At 38.0% G+C, this 25,094-nt stretch overlaps 1 protein-coding gene across 3 annotated transcripts in view; it reads left to right on the forward strand.

The window, feature by feature from the left end:
- KIF1B (kinesin family member 1B) overlaps nucleotides 1-25,094 on the forward strand; it is an 89,689-nt gene that overhangs the window by 40,186 nt on the left and 24,409 nt on the right. For 2 of the 3 annotated variants that reach the window (XM_035901903.1, XM_009646441.2), the window contains exons 16-23: nucleotides 530-636; nucleotides 1,114-1,197; nucleotides 2,802-2,982; nucleotides 3,400-3,472; nucleotides 16,109-16,202; nucleotides 16,855-17,003; nucleotides 17,605-17,783; nucleotides 18,783-18,920. In XM_035901903.1, the coding sequence (XP_035757796.1) occupies nucleotides 530-636; nucleotides 1,114-1,197; nucleotides 2,802-2,982; nucleotides 3,400-3,472; nucleotides 16,109-16,202; nucleotides 16,855-17,003; nucleotides 17,605-17,783; nucleotides 18,783-18,920 (1,005 nt within the window). Of the gene's footprint in view, nucleotides 1-529; nucleotides 637-1,113; nucleotides 1,198-2,801; nucleotides 2,983-3,399; nucleotides 3,473-7,685; nucleotides 9,722-16,108; nucleotides 16,203-16,854; nucleotides 17,004-17,604; nucleotides 17,784-18,782; nucleotides 18,921-25,094 lie in introns of those variants that run through there. The other variant, XM_009646442.2, reaches the window with a different exon arrangement.

Raw genomic sequence — 25,094 nt, forward strand, 5'->3', positions numbered from 1 at the left:
GACATAAATCTTCATGCTCCAGGGAGACAGCCAACCTTGTACTGTCTGGAAGCTGGATGAAATTGCTTGTGGCATCAAATTATTCAGCAAGAGTCTCCTGAGCCATTTTTGCTTCTTTGTTAAAGTGCAGATGGTGATTATTGGAAGGGATGATCACTGTATGCCAGCTGAACTGCACCACTGGAAGCCCCTTCCCCCGTATTGCTTTGCTAGAGGGACAATGGGGTACACAAGAGAGCAGGAAACACGTTAAATCCAGAGGTGTTTAATGTTTCAATTCTCTCTTTAAATTATATATTTTAAGAGGGAGAAAACTTCTGTCTTGTTTTGTCAAGCTGTTATCCTCCAATTCATGGTAAATCTGGTAAGTTCTCTGGAACGCAGAGTTCAGCACTGGTTCAAACCTTTAAACTTAAAGAATAGTTTTAATAGTTTAGACTTTTTTTCCTGGCTATTTCTGGGATGTATGGTCCTACACAGTCATACAAAGTGTCTCATTTGCTCTCGAAATATCTTCTGTTGGACCCAGGGTTGGCCAAGCTGATGCTGAGCGAAGGCAAGACATTGTACTAAGTGGGGCTCATATCAAAGAAGAACACTGTATCTTTCGAAGTGAGAGGAACAACAATGGTGAAGGTAAAAAATTACTTCTAGCAAAGTGTTGCTGAATCTTTCGCTCCTCGCTTAATAGTTGACCAGAGAATACTGGTATTTGAAGGTTTCTTTTACCTCAACAAAACCATCAGCTTTGACTTGCTGTCTTCTTGGGTCTTAGGAGAAGAAAACAAAATTTGTTTAAGTGATTATAGCTTCAACTTGCAGGCTGCAGTTAGTATAAGAGTTAAGTTCTGATCTTGGTTAACTATAAACATGAAAATTCAAACAAAAAAAATAATCTCCAACTGAGATGTCAGTAGTATTGATTTTCTCATAGGCTTTTTTTTTTTTTTTTTTTTTTAAACGAGTGTAGTATCAAGGAGTGATTCACTTGTATCTTTTTTATTATGTTAGTAGGAAGATAAGCAGAAAATGAGAGGCCCTTAGGGTTTGCACACTTCTGTTTCTATACAGTGCCCTCCAAAGTCTCATTCATCAATGTTGTTTTCTTCATAGTTATTGTTACTTTGGAGCCTTGTGAACGATCAGAAACCTATGTTAATGGCAAGAGGGTTGTACAGCCCGTGCAGCTGCGCTCAGGTAAGAACTGTTAAAACAGGTTTTTTTGTAGACTCTCCGTCTAAGAATTGTCCACGTGTGACTGTCGGATCATATGTAGAGAATGCTGGGTGCTGTTAAAAGACAGCAGCATTACCTTTTTGGAAAGTAACTTTTAAACGGAAGTTGGTACCACTCTTCTCTTGGCAGCAGTTCGTTTTCTTTCATTCTTTGCTGCACTAGCTGTAAGTGTACATAAAAATTCACTGCCGTGCAGCATCCTGCTTGTCCTTCTGCTTACCCTGATATTATTCAAATACATTCTTGCCCAAGCCTATTGCCCTTGGCAGTCTCAGTGAGACAGAGCAGACAGACTGCCAGTTGCTGATGGAAAATTCCTAGTTTCCTGGCAAAGCTAAGATATGACCCTCTGAAGGAGTACAAGAGCTTCTCTTTGCTCTCATTAGATTTCCCACTCAGTCCCCTACATTGCTTTAGAAAGGCATGTGGGGGAAGAATAGAGAGGAGGGAGTGACTTCCCTAAATTATGGGTTTTAACCTATCTCTTTCAAGCTATGATGCCTTCTGTGTCCCTCCCCTGTTTTTCCACTTTAAAAAAAAAAAAAAAAAAAAAAAAACCAAAACCAAAAAAACCCCACCACACCTCAGAATTATTTGCACTGTGTTATAAGTGAGTATTTTCATGGAACCAAATGTGCTGACTTCAGCGTAAGTCTGGACAAGGAAGGAAGAACAACTTTTGCTGTTCTGTGCCTGCATATGGCTCATATTGAATACCATGATTTTACCACTTAGTAATTACTTTCTTTTAAAACAAGGTAGATATTTTTCCTTTTCTTCTGCATCTAGATAATTGAGTTACTAGAAGAATATAGACATGGTCTCTGACATCTTGAGGAGCCTATATTTTAATAATATATTGATAAGGACAATTTGGGTTACTTTGGAGGTCTATTTACTAGAATGCCTTTTTAAAATTTTAACTACATTAATATATTCTGTGGAAGAGCAGAGGCATTTTACTGTCTTCCATCAAGCACATGTCTCGGGCTTTGTGGACATATGATATCTCCAAGATTTAGCCAAAAGAGAACAATATTAGATTTCTTCCTTTTGACATTAGTGTAAAAGAAGCTGTAAAATACTTCCATAAATCCCACTGATAGGACTCCAATAAAATCAGTATGTGTAAACCACATTTTGAAGAAAAGTAAGCATCATGCATTCCAGTGTTTGAAGTTAGGCTTTTCCAAGCTGAAAATGCTGCTGAAGTGGCTTTTGCCCATGTTTTAGCATTGTCACTGGAGCAGAGGAATGGGATTTAGTGATGTGTTTTATTGGTCAATCTCCAAGTTTGTCCAGAGTTGATAAACTCTGCTGGGATGTTAGATTGGACCCCTAGAAGTGATGTTGTCCTCTACGAGCACTGCTTCTGTGCAAACCAGGCATTCTTTTTATTTTTTTTTTTTTGTCACCTAGATAACTTGAACGTATACAGAAATCCTTGTAGGTCAATCTTCTCTTATGTTGTCACCCAACAGGATAAATAGGATGAATCATTCAGTGGTGTTTTTCAATGGTTTTGGAATCCTTACCTGAAAGAGTTAACTTGTTCCTATTTTTAGGAAATCGTATCATCATGGGTAAAAATCATGTCTTCAGATTCAACCATCCAGAGCAAGCTCGAGCAGAAAGAGAGAAGACGCCATCAGCTGAGACTCCCTCTGAGCCAGTTGACTGGACATTTGCTCAGAGGGAGCTTCTGGAGAAGCAGGGCATTGACATGAAGCAGGAGATGGAGAAAAGGTAACAAAATAACTCAAATTTTTGTACCTGAAACAAGGAGGAGTTGGCTGTAGGTTATTTGGATGGTGTCCATGCAAAACCTAAACCTAGGTTCTGCCACATAGCATCTCTGCTACATATTATGAAAGTTCAGAAAGCTTCCTCGTTATTTTGCTTGTTTTGGTGCCCTAGCTCCTTTAAAAATCACAGGTCGGCACCTGCCACTAACTCTATAGACCTTTTGGTGAAGGATTGAACTGCAACTTCCTGTAAGTTTCACTTGCTATAGCAATATAATAGACAAATTCTACAAATAGACAAAGTTCCATTTAAGTGGAATGACTTTTACTCTTGTCACTGTGGGCTGTGCATGTAGAGTAACACCAACATGAAAATAATGACCACTTTGGCGACTTTTTTTCTTTTGTTCATCTTCAGGTTACAAGAAATGGAGATTTTGTATAAGAAGGAGAAGGAGGAAGCTGATCTCTTGTTGGAGCAGCAAAGGCTGGTATGTGTCCTTGCTTCAGATTAACTATACCTTTGGCAATCAGTAATTCCTGTCCTTGCTTATCTGAAAGTTTAGGAAACCTGCTTGGGTTCTCTGCACAATGCAGTTCTCCCTTTGCTTTCAAATACTTTGTGCCTACAGTGAATTATTATCAGTGTGAGCAAGCTCCTTCATGTTAATTCAGAGATTGTAACCGACAATGAATTGGCTTTAATCAGTTCTTGTTAGGACAGGTTGGATTTCTTGCAACTTAACCTGAAAGAAGGGCATTGCTATGCTCTGTGTTTTTTGAAGTTCCTTTTCAGTAGTCTAAGCAGCTACTTCTTGGGATGTTTGCCTTTATTTTTGTCTTGGATCACCAGAACATACTAATTTTGTACTGCCAAAGAGATTCCTAGAACATTGATACGCTAGGGTTTGGGTTTTTTGTTTTTTTTTTTTTTTTTTTTTGAATAATGTCTGAAAATGTTGCTGCATTGTGCATGTTTTAACCCTTCTCCCTCCCCCTGCATGGAGTTCCTTGTAAGGGTCTTAATGGTACATACGCTGATGGTGGGGTTTTGGCTAGGGAGTGGTGTGCAAAGGGAATGTTAACTCATTCAGAACAATTGGAATTCCACCCTTCCACCTATTTCTTAAATAGGAAGTCTGATAAACTGTCTGATATAGGAAAACTTCAGTCTTCTCACAAGAAGTATCTTCTGAAGTGCATTACAGATAGAAATACATGCAGTCTTCAAGCACCCTGTACATTTTAAAAACAAGACAAAGCCCAGGAATGAAATCTAGATTTCCTTGAGAAACCTGAGTCTCTTGATTCTGCTTTAACTACATTGGGTTGTCTTTTAGCCAGAATGCAAATGTAGTTGTGCCTGAATTCTAATACAAATTTCAAAATCGTGATTCATTTGTTTGTAGTATTAGTTTGAGACCACTGAAAACTGGGTTAAATGTGTGATGGATTTTAAACTGTAGAGCTCTTCCCCTTCTCCCAAAAGCAGAATGGAACAGAGTACTGTGGCTTCCATAAGTAGAAACTACATAATTTTTTTCATTTATATTATACACTGAAACAGTTCTGCATCTCTCATTATTTCATCGCAAGGGACTAATTTCTTGGAGGGAGAGGAGTGGTTGCAGACTTCGAATCAAAGCAAGACTTAGTTCAGAAAGGGAGTTAAGATGTGACTAATATAATGTTTCATCGCTGCAATTTTATAGTTAAAATTTGCGTAGTTGATAGTACGGCAAAAATCAGTTCAAGGCGAAAAGAAAAATAGTTTGAGTATTGAGTAGGTTTTGGCTATGTGTTAAAGGAGATGCAAGTAATGGAATTCCCTCCCTTAAATTTTAGCTGACAGGCATAAGCTAAGCTATTGTATGAAGTAAAGATGTGAGAATTGGCTACCTGGGGATCTGCTCCAAATAAGGCTGCATTTGTAAGTGTTGTGAAGGGAATTTGTTTCCCGTGTACTTGAGATTAAGGGAAAGTTCTTTAGATAGTGGGTTGTTTAATACTGTAGTAAAGTTGCTGATTTTTTTAAGCTTGTTTTGGTTTTGCTGATTTCAATTAGTGGACAAAGGTGGAAGACTATTGTATGTGCATTACCAATATAATTCCTGAAGGACACCTTTCTTAGTTGTAAGGGATGGTATCAGATGAGATCATTGGTCTGTTAAGCAGTATCCTGCTTATCACAATGCTTAACAAGAATATTTCAGATGACAGCAAAACTTCTTGACACATCTCGTCATTTCTGTGTCACTGTATGCAGAGTCTGCAATGGACAGGATTAATGCATTCATACAACAGTAGTTGAATAATGATTGGGAAATCTGGGAATGCATTTCAGCTTGTGTACCTTAAAAGTATTTACATTGCTGCGGTATCTAGCTGCAACATCAGGTTCTCTAACTTACTGCTATGTAAGAGTGATATTGAAATATAAATATTCTTGTTCTAAATTGGAGTATAATCTTGGATATAAGAAGCTGGGCTAATCCTGTTTACCAGATTGTTTTGGTTTTGTGCTGAGATTCCAACCAACTTGGGTATTTATTTGTTAGATGTGCTATACAAAGAAGATGAATAATAGCTCTTGTCCTCCCAAATTTACACCTAATCTGTATTTGCCTTGCTAGTATTCCTAGGGGATAGAAATAATCCTTCTCCATTTTACAAATTGAATGTGAAAATGTGTTTAATAGAGCTAAAATTATCTTCCTGGTTTTCTTGGTCATAATGCCTTTGCAGTGACCACTTGATATTAGAAAGTGGGTATATACCTATATTAGTTGGTCTGATTAACCTCTGAGTGCACACAGGGAAGTGACTACATAGTGTCTCTTAATCAGCATTTTATACACAAGATATGCTTTACCCATAAGTAGTAATAAGGTAATTTTGTAACCTATAAGAATAATCCTGTGGAACTTGTGACTTAACGTTTGAGTAGTTTGTGTTTTGCCTTTCTGGACGTAACCTTGAATGTGTAGACTGTACGGTGTCTTCCTCCAGGGCATCTCTTATTTCCACTGTGATGCAGTTTGTTAGATGCTGTTTCCTTAGACCACAATTTTTGTCAGCTGTAAACTCACAGTTTATGTTCTGTTTCTAAACCAGTGTTTTGCTTGTATTTTGGCCGAAACTAGGAGAAGTTGATACTCTAGTGCTATTAAATATTTAACAACACACAAGGTCACAAAAAGCTCAAATAATGTGAACCTTAGGCTATGGAGCTTGTTGACCATAGAGCAGAACAGCATTTCTTTTACTCCCTTTCTTCATTCCCAAAACAAATTATACTGTATTCCTCATTCTTCGTGGTCTTCTACCCGAAGTCTTAAGTCTAGGAACCTGTGGTTCTGAGTCAGTGACCTGGGTTTCTTTTGGTTTTAGAATAACTGGCTGTTATTGTTCCTGATTTCTCATGTATTATAATTCTCTATTCTCTAGGCGCGTTAGGTAGAGATTCATTAGAGACCGACTGCTGTGTTTTATTGAAGATGTTTGGATCACAGTAATACATAGGACTTTTTGCTTGTTAAAGAGATGTCTTAAATTAATAATCCTTTAAAGAAAAGTAGTCTGACTTTAATTCCTGGTTGCAGTAAGCAATAATGGATATCCCTAACTTCTGGTGGCAGTATATCTGAACAGACATTCCTAGCATATGGAAACCTGAAGCACTGCTCATTAGAAATCATTTAGCAAAAGGTGGAAAACTTGTAACGAAGAAGCAAAACATGCATAACTCTTAGCAAGTGTTTGGAAGCTCCAGGCTATAGGGTTTGAGAAGAGGACAAAACAAGGATATCAAATAGAGAATTTGTTTTAAGACCATTTAAAAAAAAAGTCATTACTGCTACAATCTTCTGAAACTCATTCTTCGGACAGACAAGACTGTTAATGTTCTTTTTTCTTTAAACTAAGCAACAAGGTGACAAATGGGAAAAAAAACCCAAACCACAACCCACCTCTGAAACTCTGATTCTGGATATCCTTTTAGCTTGTAGCAAGTCTTGGAGAATGAACCACTGTCTTCACCTGTCATAGTGGCACTTACAGTCCTTTTAACATTGAACCTTTCGGCTGCTTCTGTTTCATTTTTTCTTATCGTCTAACATTTCTCTGGCTGCTATTGTAGTGAAGTGGATTCTAAACTTGAGCATCCCTGCAACCACGTGCAACGTTACTAACCAGTGTTAACCTGACTTACTCTGGCTGCTCATGACATCTTCTATGATGGCTGTTGTGTTCACCTACCTGGGGAAGAAAGAAGCAACAGCAGTCACCAAGGCAAAATGTGTGTGGCGGGGATTTGCATGTCTTTGTAGCATGTGTGAAGTGCAGTTTACAGTTTGTTTTTATTTTTTTCAAATCAGGAACTTGGTTTTAGTTGATCTATTTAAAGATTTTGGAAGGGATTGGGAGGGAGAAGTTTAGATTATCTGCTATTTTGAGATGACAAGACTTTTAAATATAATGTTAATGTTAACTTAGTGAAGAGGTCCAATTTTGACAGTCCATGACTCTTGAAGATACATTTTAATGCCCTAACACTCAGTCTTCAGGGACTTTCTTATCACTTGTTCTATTTTGATTTTTGATTTAGTTTTCTTTGCCTGCTACTTCTTATTTAGCTTTTCCATTTTCTTACAATTTTAATTTTGGTTATTTTGGGGCCACTTCTTGATTTTTGTTTCTCCAAAGGATGCAGACTCTGATAGTGGGGATGATTCGGACAAGAGATCGTGTGAGGAGAGTTGGAGACTGATCACTTCCCTGAGAGAGAAGCTGCCCCCCAGCAAGCTCCAAACCATTGTAAAAAAGTGTGGCCTCCCCAGCAGTGGGAAGAAACGTGAGCCTATTAAAATGTACCAGATACCCCAGCGTCGACGCCTTAGCAAAGACTCCAAATGGGTTACCATCTCAGACTTAAAGATTCAGGCTGTGAAAGAGATATGCTATGAGGTAGCACTCAATGACTTCAGGCACACTAGGCAGGAGATTGAGGCTCTGGCCATTGTTAAAATGAAAGAGCTTTGTGCCATGTATGGGAAAAAAGATCCGAATGAGCGTGAATCATGGCGAGCTGTTGCTCGTGATGTCTGGGACACAGTAGGAGTTGGAGATGAGAAAATCGAAGATGTTATGGCCAACGGTAAAGGAGTAACTGATGTGGATGATCTTAAGGTGCATATAGACAAATTGGAAGATATTTTGCAAGAAGTGAAGAAGCAGAACAACATGAAGGATGAAGAGATAAAAGTTCTTAGAAATAAGATGCTAAAAATGGAAAAGGTTTTACCTCTGATAGGGTCTCCAGAGAAAGCTCAGTCAACCATAGCTAATGCTAAGTCTTCAAACTCTGCCAGTGTGGTGGATATGGATAAAAAGCCCACAGATGACTTGAAAAGAAGCGAGAATGATGATCTTGCTAAAGAGGAGCGTGTTTCTCAGTTAATGGCAGGTGATCCAGCTTTCAGACGTGGGCGATTACGTTGGATGAGGCAAGAACAGATTCGATTTAAAAATCTGCAGCAGCAGGAAATAGCAAAACAGCTTCGTCGACAAAATATGCCTCACCGATTTATTCCGCCTGAAAATCGCAAGCCCCGCTTCCCTTTCAAAAGCAATCCCAAACATAGGAACTCATGGAGTCCAGGCACCCATATAATTATCACAGAGGATGAAGTTATAGAGGTTAGAATTCCAAAAGAAGATGATAAAAACAAAGATGAAAACAAAGAAAAAGAAAGTAGAGCTTCTTCTAAAGACCCTCAGCAGCTGTGGAATCTTTATGGCCCTCAGAGGAATCAAGATAATATCCAAATTAACAGGCAGCAGTTAAACACACAGTCACAGCCTAGCAGTCAGCAGCAGCCATCACCTCAGTTGCGCTGGAGAAGCAATTCTCTCAATAATGGCTCTCAAAAAAGCTTGCGGCGTCAGACATCGGGCTCATCTGAATCATTGCACTCTTACAGTGGGCAGCAGAATCCAGACCTGCAGACTTTCCAGCAAAAACGCCACATCCACCAGCACCGACAACCTTACTGCAATCACAACAATGGAGGCAGTGCAGAAGGCAATACAGCTAACTTCCACCCAAAACAGACTGACCGGCTTAACCACTATAACCAGTTCGTGACGCCCCCACGGATGAGGCGCCAATTCTCAGCACCTAACCTCAAAGCGGGCAGAGAAACTACAGTATGATTAGTTGGCCAAGAGTAGTCTGGGGGAGGAGGGAAGCAGGGGCAATTCTGGCTTAGCATTAAGAAACAGCCAGGATTGGCTTTGCTTATGTCATGGGTTTTGTTTGGCCAGGTAGAACTTGAGTAATTCAACATACAATTACAAGGTACTGGCCCTTCAGCCCGTTCAGTTTGCATGTGACTTTTGTTGCAGTTTTAACAACATTGATTGGAAGAACATTCTGAAAAATTGTAAGAACTTTTTTCATAGACTAGAAGACTTGGAGGGAGGGATGTGGAGGGGATAACGTCCCTGCTAGCTCATTTACCCCTTTTTTTTTTTTTTTTTTTTTTTTCTTTTGGTGTGTCTTGGAGTATTTTTCTAATGCTGAAAATATTGTCTGGAACTTACAAAGTGCTACCTTCCTCCTGTGTTTTATGTAGACAATCAAAAGAGGAATTTAGTTTATAGCATTGAATGTTTCTTGTGACCTTTTTCTTACAACAAGGAAACTGACCATCTGTTTTTAAAAATATCTGGCTCTTCAGAACAATATTTTCCACTCTTAACTCAGATTCTTAATAATAATAATAATAACAATCTATAAACCAAAAGTTGTCGGCTGACAAGATATGTGGCTTTTTTATAGAGAAATTAAGAAGAGCTGTTGGGTCACAACAGTCCTACTCGACGAGTAGGAGATGTCTTTTCTCCTTCTGCTTAAGTTCATAATTATTGGTATGAAATTGCTGTGACAGTTAAACCTGCCTGAATGAAATTTTATGTCAGAATATATATATTGCTGAAGCAATACTTTGGAAATAAGATTTTTCTAATTCCCATTGTATCTCTAAATATAATAGGTTTTGATTATTATAAAGAGATTGTGGAAAGGAACTAGGATTTTTCCACATTCTGGTCCAGGAAAAAGCCTCAAAAAGCTAATTCTTATTTTATGTTTTCAGCTTTCTCGGGCATAAGTCTGAGAGATGTTCTTGAAATAGTTAATCTTATGAAGATTTATAGATCACTACTTTGCTGAACTCTCCTCAAAGATAGGAGAATTGAACTGTTTCATCTTAATGTGATACCTCATGTTAGTGCCTCTGGTCTTGGATTAAATCACTGTTTCAAGACTTGTTTAATAAGGAAGAAGGTCATTTTGAGGAGAAAATAAGTTTCCTTTTCCTTCTCCCCACACTCAAAATGCAAGTTTCAATTTGTTAATATCTGTTTTGATCTGAAGAGCTCTATACTTGCAGGTGATAAAACAAATGCTTGCAATCCCTACTTCAGATTGTTTCAAACAAATTACAGAAAAACTATTGATTAAGGAATAGGCTTCATGAGCTTGCGGTTTTACCTCAATTGGATAGTCCCAATTTTAATTATAGAGTTTCTTATTTCTGTGTTTCTTGATGTGCAAAGCAAAATTATGCTTACTTCTAAAAGTCTGTGGACTTAAGTATAAGCCAATCTGAAGCTTTCAGGACTTATTTGCTTTTAAATTTAATGTGAATGTAATTGGCTACTATATGACATTTGGTAAGATAGGTCCACTTTGCAGTGTATCTGTACAGTTAAAGAATTTGTGCTGTTTTGCACAAATATCCTAATTTACTTGAGGTTGCTTATTTTTTGATAAAATATAAGCCCTAGTGGTAATTGTTACTTCTGCGTGTTCCAGCATAGCTGTAGATGAGTAGGAAGTGCCTCAAGCTTACTTTCCATTTTATTTTTGTTTCCTGTCCTACTCTTCCCACCCCCCCCAACTGTGTATGAAGTAGGTGCTGGTTGCAACACATGGCCATGCACCATTTATGTACCAATTAATCAAGTGTCAACTCTTAAGTCTCTGCACATGTGTTACTGATAGGATACTGGCCCTCTGATGTAGGATACACAAAGTCAGTTCTCTGACTGCCCTAAAAGAATCAGCTGGTCCCATCATGTGGGACATTTTTTTTTTTTACGGCAGGTTTAATTTTGTGTCCAGATATGGCTTTGTAACTTACATGTGTCTCATGCTTTGGCCTACTTGAACAAAGGAAATAAAGCATCATGTCCAAAACTGTCTTGATTCTTAAAGAAAAGAAGCCTTCTAGATGAGCAATACTTTCTTCGAGCTTGAGTCAGAATTGCAAAATGAGTTTTGGGCTGCACATATTATTTTGCTGTTGCCTTTATTTTTAGAATCTTGTTTTAGTAATGCATTGCACTTTGTTTTTGTGCATGTCAAGAGCAATGAGTTCTGTCATATCCTCAAAAAGGCTTGGACTCTCTTAAAAATGCATGGTTGGGAAAATCCTCTCAATTCTGTAGGAGTACATGAGCCAAACGAAGTTAGCCTGCATGGGATAGGTTGTGAGAGAAGACCAAACTGATTTTATCTTGTGTCCCAGTTTTGTTGAGGATTGTGGCTGCCTATGTGAAATCACCATGTGATTGAACATGGAGTAATTTTGAAGTCCATGCTACTACATGTACTGACATGAGATTAAAAACTCTGCTACTTGATATTTTAACGCTAAAAGGGTTTTTGCCAACTTATTTCAGCTTAAAAATCCGAGAAGTACCTGCAAATGCCTGGGTGGCGGTGATGATGATAAACAATAGGTTACCATCAGGCTGTCTTACTTCCCCACTGTTTTAATGCAGCACTAGAAAACCAACCCTGCTTATTCTGTTGTATGATTTCACAAAAAAGGATAGTCAACGTCAAAATGGAGCCCAGTCTGCTCAGAGGAAGCAGCTTCTTTCCTGGCTTTTAGGAGGATATTACAGAAATGAAGCTTGGAAAAAAAAGTCCTATAGAAATAATTGTCCACTTTAAGAATTTAATATTAATTACAGTGCAGTGCCTCATCTGATAAGGGAAGCAATGTGAGAACTTGTGGATCTCCTTGCACTATTCAGAAATACGCACACCTCTTCCTCCAAATTCTGTATTAATGGAGCTAATGAACAGTAATACAGCTGCTTCCATAGAAGACTGTGAGAAGGCTTTCAGGTTAATGGAAATGTGGTATCTGTGATGGGAGTGCTGGTTTAGTCAGCTTAATTGCCATTGCTAAGTGCTGATGTGCTGTGTGCTTTGACAGCTGGCTTGTATCCACCTGTGCCTTAGTGATGATTTCTTAAATATCCTTTCAGACTCACTAGGGACATGTGGATTGGGGGGAGGGGGGAGAGGGAAATGCATGCCACTAATGTTCCTCTGATTGACTTCAACATCCTTTCTCAAGCGATCTGAATTTAGGGATCTGTGAAATTAGAGGATGCTATTTTTATCAGTACATTCAGCACAGTTTCAATATCTCCCTCACTGTTTGTCCTTTATATGTTGAAATTTGTTCTTTATCCTTTATATGTTGAAATTTGACTCTGATACTTCCCATTGAACCACTTCAGGAGCTGCCACATGAGAAATCTATGCTGTGTACCTATTTGTACTGTAAAGAAAGCAGTGAGCTGCCTTTGAATTAAATGGGATTTTCAGATCTGTCCATTGTTTAAGAAAAAACAAGTTTTGGATTGTCTTAAGAGCAAGCATCTGCCTGGTGAAAAGCAGAACTGGTTTGTATTGTAACAAGTGCTCTTTCAATAAACGATGAAATACTCTTGTAAGTGTCAGACTTGTCTCAGTGAAATGGAAACTTGGTTGTAGGCTTGTCCTGATTTTATTTTTTGTCTTGGGGTTGGTATTGTTCTAGCAGAGTTAAAAAAGTTTCTTTAATTGTTCCTTAGTCTGATTCTTGTAAGTCTCTCCACTCTGATTTTTCTGCTGCTATGTGAAAAGCAGCCTACGCAGATTTGTGTCTATCACATAGCTTATTTTAAAATAAAAAAGAAAGCTTTTTATAGCGCAAGGGGATAAAAGGCATACTCCTCTTCAGTGCTGTCCCATCGTACCATCTTGTGTGCTGTTTATATGATTTCAGGAAGAAAATACAGAGCTGACTGTTCTTTATTTATTTGCTCACTGAAGACAAAAGAAACTGACTTCTTTGTATACCCCAAATCCAGGAGGGAATCGCACACACTACAGTACCTTTGCAGACATCACGTAGATCCAAAGAATCTGAGTTGTTATGGTACAGTTTTCTGCTTAAAAAGCTGGTCCAGTCTGGTCTTAAAAAGCTTGGCCTAGTCTGAGTGTACGATTTTTGGTTTGTTTTTTTTTCTGTTTTCAGAAAATCTATGATTGTGTGGCTTTAGATATTTCTATGCCCATGGTCAAAATAAACTTTGTATTCCCACATTTCTCCACATCCACGGAGCTAAGATATCAACCAGTTTGAAGTTGTACAACAATATACATTGGGTTCCAGGGAGTCCAGGGCATGCACCTTCAGGGCAGCTTCTAGATGCAGAGTTTTTTCCTTTCTAGCAGTTGGGGCACCTTTACATTGGTACTAACAATTATGTGTGTATTATCACTAATCAGATCTGGAAATGTTTACCTGGAGAGCTGACCAATCTCTCAGCAGAGCAAACCAACCCCTTTCACAGTGCAGTCAGTGCACCTTCTATGTGAACCAACCTGAAATTCATCCTTCATCTGCTACTCAGTGCCAATTATTTTTAAATACTACCACAGTATCAAGTGCCAGGAGGCAATCTTAGTCCTGTTTTTCTGCTTAGGGAAATGGTACCTATTTCTTTTTTTTCATTATGGGAAAACAAACTTTAATTATTTACTTAGTTTTAAAAGTAATGTTTGTTAGTGTGGAATCGATAAAAAAGTGCCTGCTTATATTAAGCATTTATTTATCTAGGTATTTAAATGTACAGAAGATAATACTTGGCTCACAAGTCTAAAAATAGAGGAACAAGAAGCAGGTCTTTGTCTTCGAATGAATTTAATGTGCCTGCGTTTTTTCATGCTGGAAGTAGAATTATCACAGTGGAATGTTCCTGATTTTTGACCATTCCCTCTGCAACTTTTCAGTTTCTCCAAAAGAATCTGATCAAAGATTCTACTTAAAACACTACTCGAAGAGCTTTTCATTTCTTCATTTCTACAATCTAGCTGCTCAAAATGACACCCTCAGATTATCTACTTCAGACTACAGGAAAGTAAATTATTTTGCCCATCCTTGCAAGTAAGAGAAGAATGTTTCTGCCACTTCACATCTGACCTGTTTTATCTTTGTTTCAAATGTAATAGCGTTATCTACATGGATGGGAGGAAGTAAGATCAGAAAGAATTCCTTTATGTTAATGAATTTTTAAGAGTATGCTGAGTATTTCAGAACTATGGATAAGCTGAATGTCCTCATAGAGTCTAGAATAGTTTTTTGGTGAATCATTAAGGATTTCAGAAGGAATATCAAAAGAAAGGATTTATGTTTGTTTTGTTTGTAGTTCTGCTGCTGCTGGGCTAAGGTTTACTTATGCTGTAAGTATGTAGCCATCTTAGAGCAAATGGAGCAGACAATGAAGAAGGAGTATTTTAGCAAACAAAATTTCAAGAGGAAATGACAAAATTAAAACACAGCCCACATACAAAGGCCATATATCTTCATTTGTTCAGTTTTCTCTACCTAAAGGTCATGGGTATTGAATTAATGGTATTGAAAATTCTGTACTTTCTAAGAGCACAGCTACAGTTGTTTAATGCTACCGCCAGGAAATATTACTTAGAAACTTAAAGGAACGTACTTCAGGTTTATCTCCTTTCCAAATACCAACTAAAGGTCTGTCTGACTGAACTTGTGTTAAGTTTGACACAATCGCATTGTGGCAGTGTTAAGTACTTGCTGTACAAAACCAAACTAATGTAGCTGTTTAGGTGGGACACTTAAATAGGATGGGAGGAAAGTGTAAAGCTTTCCTTCTGTAGCTGTTAGACTTAAGAATGCATTACTATGAACAGTGCATTGGAGAATTTTAGGATTTGGAACTGTGGAAGAGAAGGTTGGAATACAAGATGAGTGGCTTCAAGAATTCTCCTTAGGAACTCTGTCACCTTCTTAGTGAGGCGTGGTTGCAAGTTTTGCATAAAAATCTTGAGAAGGCAGTTTTTATATGCCAAAAGATTATCTTCAAAAAATAGAATACAGTGGTGAGGTAGGCTCTGAGACCAGGAGCCCAGTGACTGTGTCTGTTCTAAATATCTTGAATTTTTATTTGTTTTATCAGCAAATAACGAAAGGGTCATTTGGTCTTAGTAGCATCTATTTCAAGGCATGATTATGCTGAACAGGAAGAAAATGCTCTTATGCCAGAAGGTATTGTTGAAGTGCTCCTTGTGGGGAAACTTCTGCACAGACTTCTCTCCCCACTTGCCAGGGTGGTGGTATTTTTTTATCTTCTGATATATTAAATACACGTGTGAGAGTGTGATTACTTACATCCCAAAAGGAAAATATAATTGAAAACAAAATGTCTTTTTTTTTTTCCTAAAATATGAAATGAATTTTTTTTGTATCAAAAGGCAAATCAGTGATGCTGTTAATCCTTCTGTTTGAGAAAATTAAGGTGAATAATCCTACCCTTTAAAATTTATTTCTGTACTTATCTCTATTTCTGCCTCTTTCCTACCTCCCTGAAAGCAGCAAGCAGGTTCCCCCAAAAATCTCCTTTTTCTAGTCTTTAGCAAAAAAAACCAACCAACAAACCAAACCAACCAAACAAAAAAAAAAACCCCCACACTAAACCTTTCTTTCTTACAGATACTATGAGCATGTATATCTGATGATTTAAAAAGACCCAAACACTACTGTCTTAATTGTATTGGCCTATGTCTTCTCTCTTTTCAAGGACAGATTATATTAAAACTATAGGTGTTGGTATGTGACCTCTGAGGATTAATGGAAACATCTTTATGTATTTGTTCTCTGTCTGTCACTCCATCTGAGGTGTTAGTCTCTCTCAACTATTCTCCTTGCTTTTGTCTGTCCTCCTACACGGTATCTCCTCTCTCCCTACAGGACTATGAGAGTAAGCTGCAGGCCTTACAGAAGCAGGTAGAGACCCGATCCTTGGCAGCTGAAACAACAGAGGAGGAAGAAGAGGAGGAAGAAGGTGAGTTTGAAGCTAAAAATAATTCGGATATAGCCAAGTCTAAAGGGAAAGTTGCTATAATAGCTCTTGCAATAGATAGAAAACTTGCTTTGGAAAGCTGCAAAACACTTCATAACTTCTTGATCTGCACAAAGATGTAAAATACCTATTCATAGAATAAGTTCCACATAATCAGAAGGCATACATCCCCAAATTCAATTGATGCACAAACTAGATCAGTTTAACTACAAGCTATTCATGCTGTGACATATCTGTATGACTCCATTTCTGGACAGCAGATAGAGTTATTATTATTATTCCAGTTATTAGTTATTATCATTCCAGTAATCCTTGCTTTCATTCCCCTAGTTCAGCATTTGGTTTTAACATTTGTTAGCTAACTTAGAATAATAGTAGTAGAATTTATTTTGTTTTCTCTGTTCCAAATCTCCTTACTTGATCATTATATCTCCACTGGTAGTGGTGAGGAAATTTGAATCCATTTTTTTTCCTTACTGAATAATAAAAATGAGGGGTTTGGTTTTCTGCCCTTTTCTTCCAGAAAAGGTGTTGAGAACTTGATAACACAGTCAACAGTAGTATTAGATACTGCATGTGATGGGTTTAGGGAAGAAGTCAGTGTTTTATTTCTCTGTTTCTTTGCTTGTCCTAGTGCCCTGGACACGACATGAGTATGAACTCGCACAATGGGCTTTCAGGAAGTGGAAATTTCACCAGTTTACTTCACTGAGGGACCAACTCTGGGGAAATGCAGTATACCTGAAAGAAGCCAATGCAATCAGTGTAGAGCTAAAGAAGAAGGTAGGGACATGCAGAGCATCTTTTGGGCTTTTTCTGACTCATCAGTTTTGACTGTATAATCCTGCTTCAAGTGGTCAGAGTTACTTGCAGTCTTTAAAGTTGTATGTCTCTTGCTTATTAGTTTGGGCTTTAAAAGGGTTCAGAAAATCGTGAGTTTCTGATTCAGACTTCTGGCTGAATTTGCATACATCCTATGCAAATCTGGTTCTGGTTGATATATTCTCCTCTTCTTTATTTCCCTTATGCTGTTCCTTTCAATATTATAAACACATGTACATGCACATCTCCCCAGGGCCCTGTCGTTCCTCTTTTGCTTTTAACTTTATGTGGTTATTCATCTTCCCAAGAGAAGTGGGTGCTGCAGGATGTGCTGGGTCTATATTTTTGCAGACCTCTGCTAGCTGCAATGATAAAGGCAAGATATGTGTGCTCAGTTGAAAAATATATTTTATGCCATTTTGAGACAAAAAAAACCAACCCATAAAAAACCCTGAATGTTTGCAGAGACAAAAGTCAAACTGGCTTCATAAGTTGTCTTAGGTTAGATATCTATCCCCTTTGTGATGCTGATATCTGACTTCTCAGAACTTTTTCCATTCAGGTGCAGTTTCAGTTTGTCCTGCTGACAGACACCCTCTACTCACCACTACCACCAGAGCTTTTGCCCACTGAGTTGGAGAAGACCCGGGACAATAGGCCTTTCCCCCGTACAGTGGTAGCTGTGGAAGTCCAGGATCTGAAGAATGGAGCAACACATTACTGGTCCTTAGAAAAACTCAAGTATGTAAATATTACTGGAGAAAAAACTTATGTCCAGGGAGCTTAACTGAAAAATTTCATCCCTCACTGTTTATTCTCTGTTGTACTTGTTTTTCTCTGTCGTCCCAAATGCCAAATTTCCAGACAGTGTGGTACATTTTAAATACCAGCTTTCTAGATTCTTTAAAGAAGTGCATTTGTTCTCCAGCATCTTAGCTTGCCTCCGCATTTAATTTTTGTAACTTGAGGTTAGATTTTGTTTAAATGTAATAAGGCTTATCACGGCTCATCTCTCTACATTAATTTTTTTCACGTTCCTTTCACTGCAGAGGTTTCCTTGCTACCTGCTTTTATGTAACCTAGTAGTATAGAGCATAATTTCTAATAAAAAGTTTAAATAAAGAAGATTCTATTTCTTTGGAAGCTATGCAGATTCTGACTGTAATTTGAATTATTTTCATAATATTCTTGCAAATAGGCAGAAGAGATTTTTCCCTACTCTAAACACTGACCGAAGAACTTTTTTTCCCCACTAATAACTTTCAGACAAAGGATCTTGCAGTGTGAAGCACTTGTTTTGCTCATTAAAACAAATATATATAAGTCTGTAAGAGAATCGGTTTGCTTTTGAATCAAATACCAACATTTCTGGAGTTGAATGCAGAAAGCTGCTTAAATTGCTCAGCAACATTTTCTGATGCGAAAGGGAAGCAAAAAATATGCCAAGATTAGGTGTGAAAGAATAATATTTAGACGTTTGAATGAAATCTGAGATTTATGTAAGCTTCTGCAGCAACCTTGCCTTGTGGTTTGTGGACTTAGCCTACAAAATTTTTCCCAGAATCCTTAACATGTCAGAGAATTAGTACAGTACTAAACTTAGTGGTACAGACTCCTCTGTTCTTTATTCTCCCTTTCCTATGTGTAATTTGGTATAGGTGAAGTCAGTGTACTGACCACTTTGTGTTCCTGCTTTTTTTACTCACTATTGATCTTTTAATCCTGCTTTCTCCTATGCAGGCAAAGGTTGGACCTGATGCGCGAGATGTATGACAGGGCTGGGGAAATGGCATCTAACACTCAGGATGAGAGTGAAAGCACAATGACAGGCAGTGACCCCTTTTATGATCGATTTCATTGGTTCAAGCTGGTTGGAAGGTATGTGATGATAATCTCAACTGCTGGTAACGCTTGTCAGTTCTGGATGAACTTTGACTTTGAATGTGGTTATGAACTGTATGGCTACTAGTGTTGTGTGTGTTCTCTTCCAGGGATATCTGATAGACTTAAAATAAAGTGAAGAGCAGAAAATGCGCTTTAGAATGTTGCCAGTTCTGGTGTAACCTTGTAGAATCTGATTTGACTGAACCCTTAGTAAGTTAGAAGTTTATTTTGAAAAAGGGTAGCTAGCTGAGTTTTATCTAAAGTCACTGGAGCAGAGCTGTAAGGATATGAAGAACACTGGAAACTGAGGGGAAAAGTGGCCCAGGGCCTTACTTACATATGTGGTTCAAATAGTTTGTTCATATGCTTTGGAAATACCTAATATCTGATGGGATTCTTTAATATTTCCTGATGTCAGCTGCACCTTTACAGTATTTTTATTTACAAAAATGCTACCTGTTGAAGATAAGAATTGTAGCTCTGTTAAATTGATGTGCTCTCAATATCTGTATGTTCAGCCATGTTTATATTCATTTTTCATTTACTTTCTGCTCAGTTCAAGGATGCTCTTTTTCCTGACTTTGTTAGCAATCCCTTCCCTTACGTTTCTTTGCAGTCCAGATGGTTTGAAGCCTTTGCTTGTTGTTCAGGTGGTCTCTGTGCTGATGGCAACAGACGGCTGTTAAATGAAGCATTCTTCTTTCCCCTCACTCTGTTAATTGGTATTCCATTAACTGATATCTAGCTCCCCCATATTCCATGGCTGCGTGAATGAGCGTCTTGCTGATCGCACGCCCTCCCCCACTTTCTCCACGGCTGACTCCGACATCACTGAACTGGCTGATGAACAGCAGGATGAGATGGAGGACTTTGATGATGAGGCCTTTGTGGATGATACTGGCTCCGACGTTGGAACTGAGGAGGGATCAGACCTCTTCAATGATGGGCGCGACCCGTTTTACGACCGATCCCCTTGGTTCATTTTAGTGGGAAGGTTGGTGAGGTTACTGTGAGAATGGCCAAAAGGGACCAGCTCTTGCTGTAGACTGCAATGGCTTTGCCTTGTGCTGCACAGAATATCTGTCAAGCCAACCCAAATTTCTATATGTGCATAAATTGGAATTGCCAGTGAGTGAGTGTAGTTTAACATTAAGTTTTAAATTCCCTTGTCAGAGACCGTGAAGACCTAAATAATAATTGAGAAAATAACCCTTAAATGTGACAGTGTGAGTATATCTTTATCTCGATAACTGTCAACACAGAATGAATGTGGTTTTGCTTGTGTACAGTATTTAAACATTATTTATAGAATGTTCTATTTAGCCATTGCAAGGTCACTAAGATGGTATAGTATGTAATTTCCTCCTGTAGAAGAGACTTTCAGAATATGGTGGAAAGTCTTTAAGTCCAATCCAATAAATCCATTTTTTGAAAACTCATCTAACATCCTCTGTGTCTGAAAAGATGGCATGAGGAGAAAGAAGAATGGTCCTTTCTGGATGAAGAAGAGTATTCTTTGAGATTATTTGGATTCTAAGATTATGCATGACACTTCATAGCAAGTATTCTGTAGTGAAAGGTCGTCATCATCATTAAAATTCACTGACTGGTGGTGTTTGTCAGCACTTTTCCCATGCACTATGCTTGATTTTTTCTGACGCAAGTTTGCTTAATATATTTTAGAGTATTATCTATTTTTCCAATCTAGATATGATTAAGGCATTATCAGACCTCAGTCTGTGTGGTAGAGACCCTGAGGACAGCAAGTTGCATTAGAAAAGTAGTACTTTGCACTGTTTCTTCACAGATAGTCTTGCTTAAACATGTTACTCATGACAAGAAATGGAAAGGTTTTATCTAGTGGCTTTGCTCCCCTTTCTTCTGCTCCCACTTCCCCAGTTATGATTTTTGCTTATTTGATCACTCTGTAAGCCAGTTTCCTTGTTAAAACAGTAAGGGAGGTGGTTACCACAGGCATTGTACAAAAGAGGGGGTAAGACTCCATGGCTGGCGGACAGGAGGAGCAAAGGAGAAGGGACCAGAGCTTGGCTTTATCCTTTTCTGTGACTGTAAGCAGAGAAGACCTCAGGGTCAGGGAGGCAGGATCTTTTTGCAGTTTCTTCAAATGCAGAAAACTTGATTGCATTATTTGTGAAAATGAGGGACTGAGTTTGTCAGTCTTTTATCAAGCTTTTACGTCAGTTTAGCTGTATTGTCTAACCTCATTCTTTGTCTGTAGTGGACCTACTTGGAACTTCCTTGAAACAAAAATTACAGTTACTAAAGGTGCAAGAAATTGCATTAGTCCTCTGATCTCTGTGAATTTGTGCCCTTATGTGCAATGTGTGATGATGTGTTTTATAAAATTTAATTCTTTCAGGTTAATCTGATCCACGAGAGGCAGTTTGGGAAAGCCATCTTAACTGGCTTGGAAGTGGCTGTCAGCTAGTTCGAGCATGTGTGTGCCATTTGCAATGGATAGGGCTGCTTTCTTCTAACAGTGCTGGCATGCTCAGAGTATTCTCCTGTTGTGCGTGTTCTTTCAGAGCGGGACCTTCAGTGCTTGGGAAAAAGTTGAGCTATTCATCTTCATTTCAGAAACTCTTCAGGAAGCACAACACAAGCTGAGCAAATGCAGTGTATAATGGAAACAGTCATGCTTCCTGGCAATTACACAGCTTGCTTCCCGTTTCCATATATTAAAAAGAATACTGAGCTCTGTCTCTATAGACAGGCGTATGAAGCTGCAGCAGTTAAGGGTACTAGCCTGAACCATGTAAGCTGTGCATATTAAGGATATCTCTACTTAGGTTGTAAATTGTATTGAGGAATGCAACTTAGTTTGTATTATCTCTGAGGAGACAGCTGATTGACTTTTTCCCACTTGTTAGTTTCTATTCTGTTCTGTTTCTATTCCTGTTCTGTTATTCTGTAACAGTGCTGAATCTGTCAGCGGAAAGCTGTTAGACTGTTTAGCACCACTGAGTAGAAACTATTTTGATTCCTCCGTGTCTTCCAGCATGAGGAGTCTACTTTTGAACAGTGTGGCTTAGAAGGATCAGAGGGTATGTCCATCTATGTAGATATTGTCTTGAGCACAAGGTAGTGTTCAATTTATAACAAAACCAAAATTCTTTAACACTTAATTGTGTACTGGTTTGTATGTTGTAGAATATGTAGGATAAAAATAAAATAATTTCTAATATTTGGAGGGGGGTCATCAGCAATATTGAGTCCTGGTCACGAAGGAGAGGAGGAAGAATTGATCATGTAGTTATCCAACTCCTCGGGCATCACAGTATGTTTTTTTCTTCTCTCTGTGCTGTGACTGTCTTTTATTTGTACTATAACTATGAAAGAAAAGGGAAAAAGAGCTGGTCCCTTTAGCCATCTCTTCTGGCATGCTGGGCTGTCTTTAAGGCTGATTCTATTTAATGGTGTGACATATCAACCATTTGCTTTTTTTAAGGGAGGCGGGAGAGGACTATGGGGATATTTCATTTAAATCTTGATTTGATGTGTTTGTTTAAAAAATACCCGTCATCATTCTGAGTTCTGTTGTTTTTGTTTTGATTTCTTCAAAAAATTGTCTTTGTTAAATTTCATTTCTAGTTTTGTTGTGAGTATGCCATTTTACCTCACCAATCTTTCTGCTAATACAGCTCCCCCTCTTTCAGTCTGCTGGGCTAAGGTGCAGGGGGACACTTGCATATGGGATGTTTGGGGAGTGGGAGTCCTCCCAGATGTGGGACGAGGAGGAGGATAACCTTAAGATTTCATCCACTCCTAACTTGGTACTGTCTTGTGATGAAGCAGATGGGATGGCACTGGAAAGCAGTATTGCTGCATAAACCAGCTCTTTTCTCTGTACAGCAAATGTGCTATTGCTCTCTATTCCACAGAAGAAATCCAGCATTTCCGTCACCAAACAGGAGGCTTAAAACTTCTTATATTATGTGCTTTTTCTTTCTCTAAGTAAAAATGATTGCAGTGAGCTAGGTGACTGGATGGAAGGAAGTTAAGGAAGATAAGAAATATTTTTTTCTTTGGGATTGCCATTTTACTGAGGTGACAAAATTGTAGTTGCTAATTAAGCTGAATGCTTTGACTGTCATATGCTGGACAGCAATTTCAGAACTTTAGCCATGCCAATAATACACTTTTATTTTTCATGCAGTTAATGCTTTCCCTTTCCACTAGCTTGGCTTTGAAGTAGGATAGTTTCTGTAATGACTGCCTCTATTAGTGAAACTGTCTCTTACTGTATACATATCAATGCAAGGCTATTTAGATTCCTTTCTGTTGGGGAAAAATGTCCGTTCTCCCTAGCTTGAAATGCGGTTTTCAAACTGCGTGTGGCTTTTTCTTGTGTTGAGCATATAACTACATACTTCCCTGAACTCCATCCCTGGTCCAGTCCAAGTGAATGATTCCAGTTTGTTCACGTGGGGGACTATTTAATTGTATGGTGAGATGCTGCTTTCTTAAATGAGCACCACCTGAAATTTTAAAGCTAAAAATGAAGATGTTTTCATGGAGGGGGAAAAAAAAAAAGAAAATTCCCATTTTGTTACTTTAAATTTAGTCTCTTCTCTCTTCCCCTTCTTTATCAGTGCTTACCTCACTTTGGAGCAGACTGAAAAAGAATTATATCCTAATCTTAGTCAAGTGTTACATTGCAGTTGTTTTTTTGTTGTTGTATGGTTTTCTTCATTTTTTTGTTTTGCTACTTTTATAGCCTTATTAATCATTTCTTCTCTATTGCATTTTGTCACCACCTTGTTTTTTTAGTTTTTTAGTAGCGTTATTTTGTCTCTTTGGTTCGCAGCTGACACCTGTTTGACTACCTTGTCATTTCAAGATAATTCATTCATTCTGGGAATGGGCATGTGAACCCAAGGAGAAACGCTTACCTTTTCTAACTTTGGTCCTTAGCTAAGTGTCACAAGGGATTGAGTTTGGATCAGTCTTGCTGTGTTCACATAACAAATTTTTTGGCTGATGTCTCCAGACAGAGGCAGTGAACACCTTTATTTCTCTCTCAGTCCTCTTTTGCCATGCAGGACTTTCCCTATGAATATTAAACAATATCAGTTATAAATTTGAGGAATTACTTATACCTAACAATAAAGACTAATAAAAAAGACTGCAAGAAGGAAATCCAATTAAACAAATGGATGGTGTTTAGTATAATTTAATATGCATAAATTCATAATAATGACATACATAATTTTTTAGTCACTTTAAATTTAATGACTGGTAAAACTATTGGTTAAACTTCTATGCATCTCAGTACTCTTCTGAACTCTTAAACAGCTCAATAACAGCTGGTTTTTTCCTCTTGTTGAGAGCCATTCTTTACCTGACTTGTTAGGCTTCTCAGCATTTAAAGTTTTGCTCAAGCTAATCACACGGAAGTGTGATGTTCTAAGGACTTTTGCAATTCATTGCAGAAATGTAAAATAACTTATTACATTAATGTAACTTTTACTTAAAAAATCTGTACAATAAAACCTGTTAACTTTATTGTTTCAAAATAGACCCTGCTTGTATCTAACTTTAAAAGCTCGTGTATAGCAGGATCGTCCAGTTACTGGCCCTAAATGCTGCTTTTCTTATTGTAAACTCTAATTTCTAAATGATTGCTCTAGAGTACTGCTGTGGTGGTTTGATGTTTGGTTGGTTGGGTTTTTTAAAAGAAACAAATACATTACACCTAAAGATATTTAGCTGTGAAGACTACCAGTCTTCCAGTATCTGTACACTCAGTGAATCTTCCAAGAAACCTGAGAGATTACTTATGGTTTATTGGGGATTTCAGATTACTCTGTACACGGTATTATCAAACGTATGCAGAAGAAAGAAAACATTCAGTCAATCTGTTTTGAAGAGTGTTTTTTATATGTTCAGTAAAATATTAAAGGCTGTGTACACATAGTAGATAAATTCCCTTTTAATTTATCACTTCAAACTATAATCGTGGGGTGGAAAATTCAAACAATTCTTTATAATCAGTAGTTCCTTAGTAGACTTCTACCATCTTGCTAACAGCTCCATTTACAATTGTAGTGCATCTAAAATTGCCTTTTATAAAGCCATCATCTTAAATTGTCTCCTTCATATGTTTTGTAACTCACTAATATAAGCCCTGTGTCTCCAATATACCCT

This window comes from Egretta garzetta, unplaced genomic scaffold, assembly GCF_000687185.1.
Source record: "Egretta garzetta isolate BGI_Z169 unplaced genomic scaffold, ASM68718v1 scaffold69, whole genome shotgun sequence".
Taxonomy (NCBI): domain Eukaryota; kingdom Metazoa; phylum Chordata; class Aves; order Pelecaniformes; family Ardeidae; genus Egretta; species Egretta garzetta.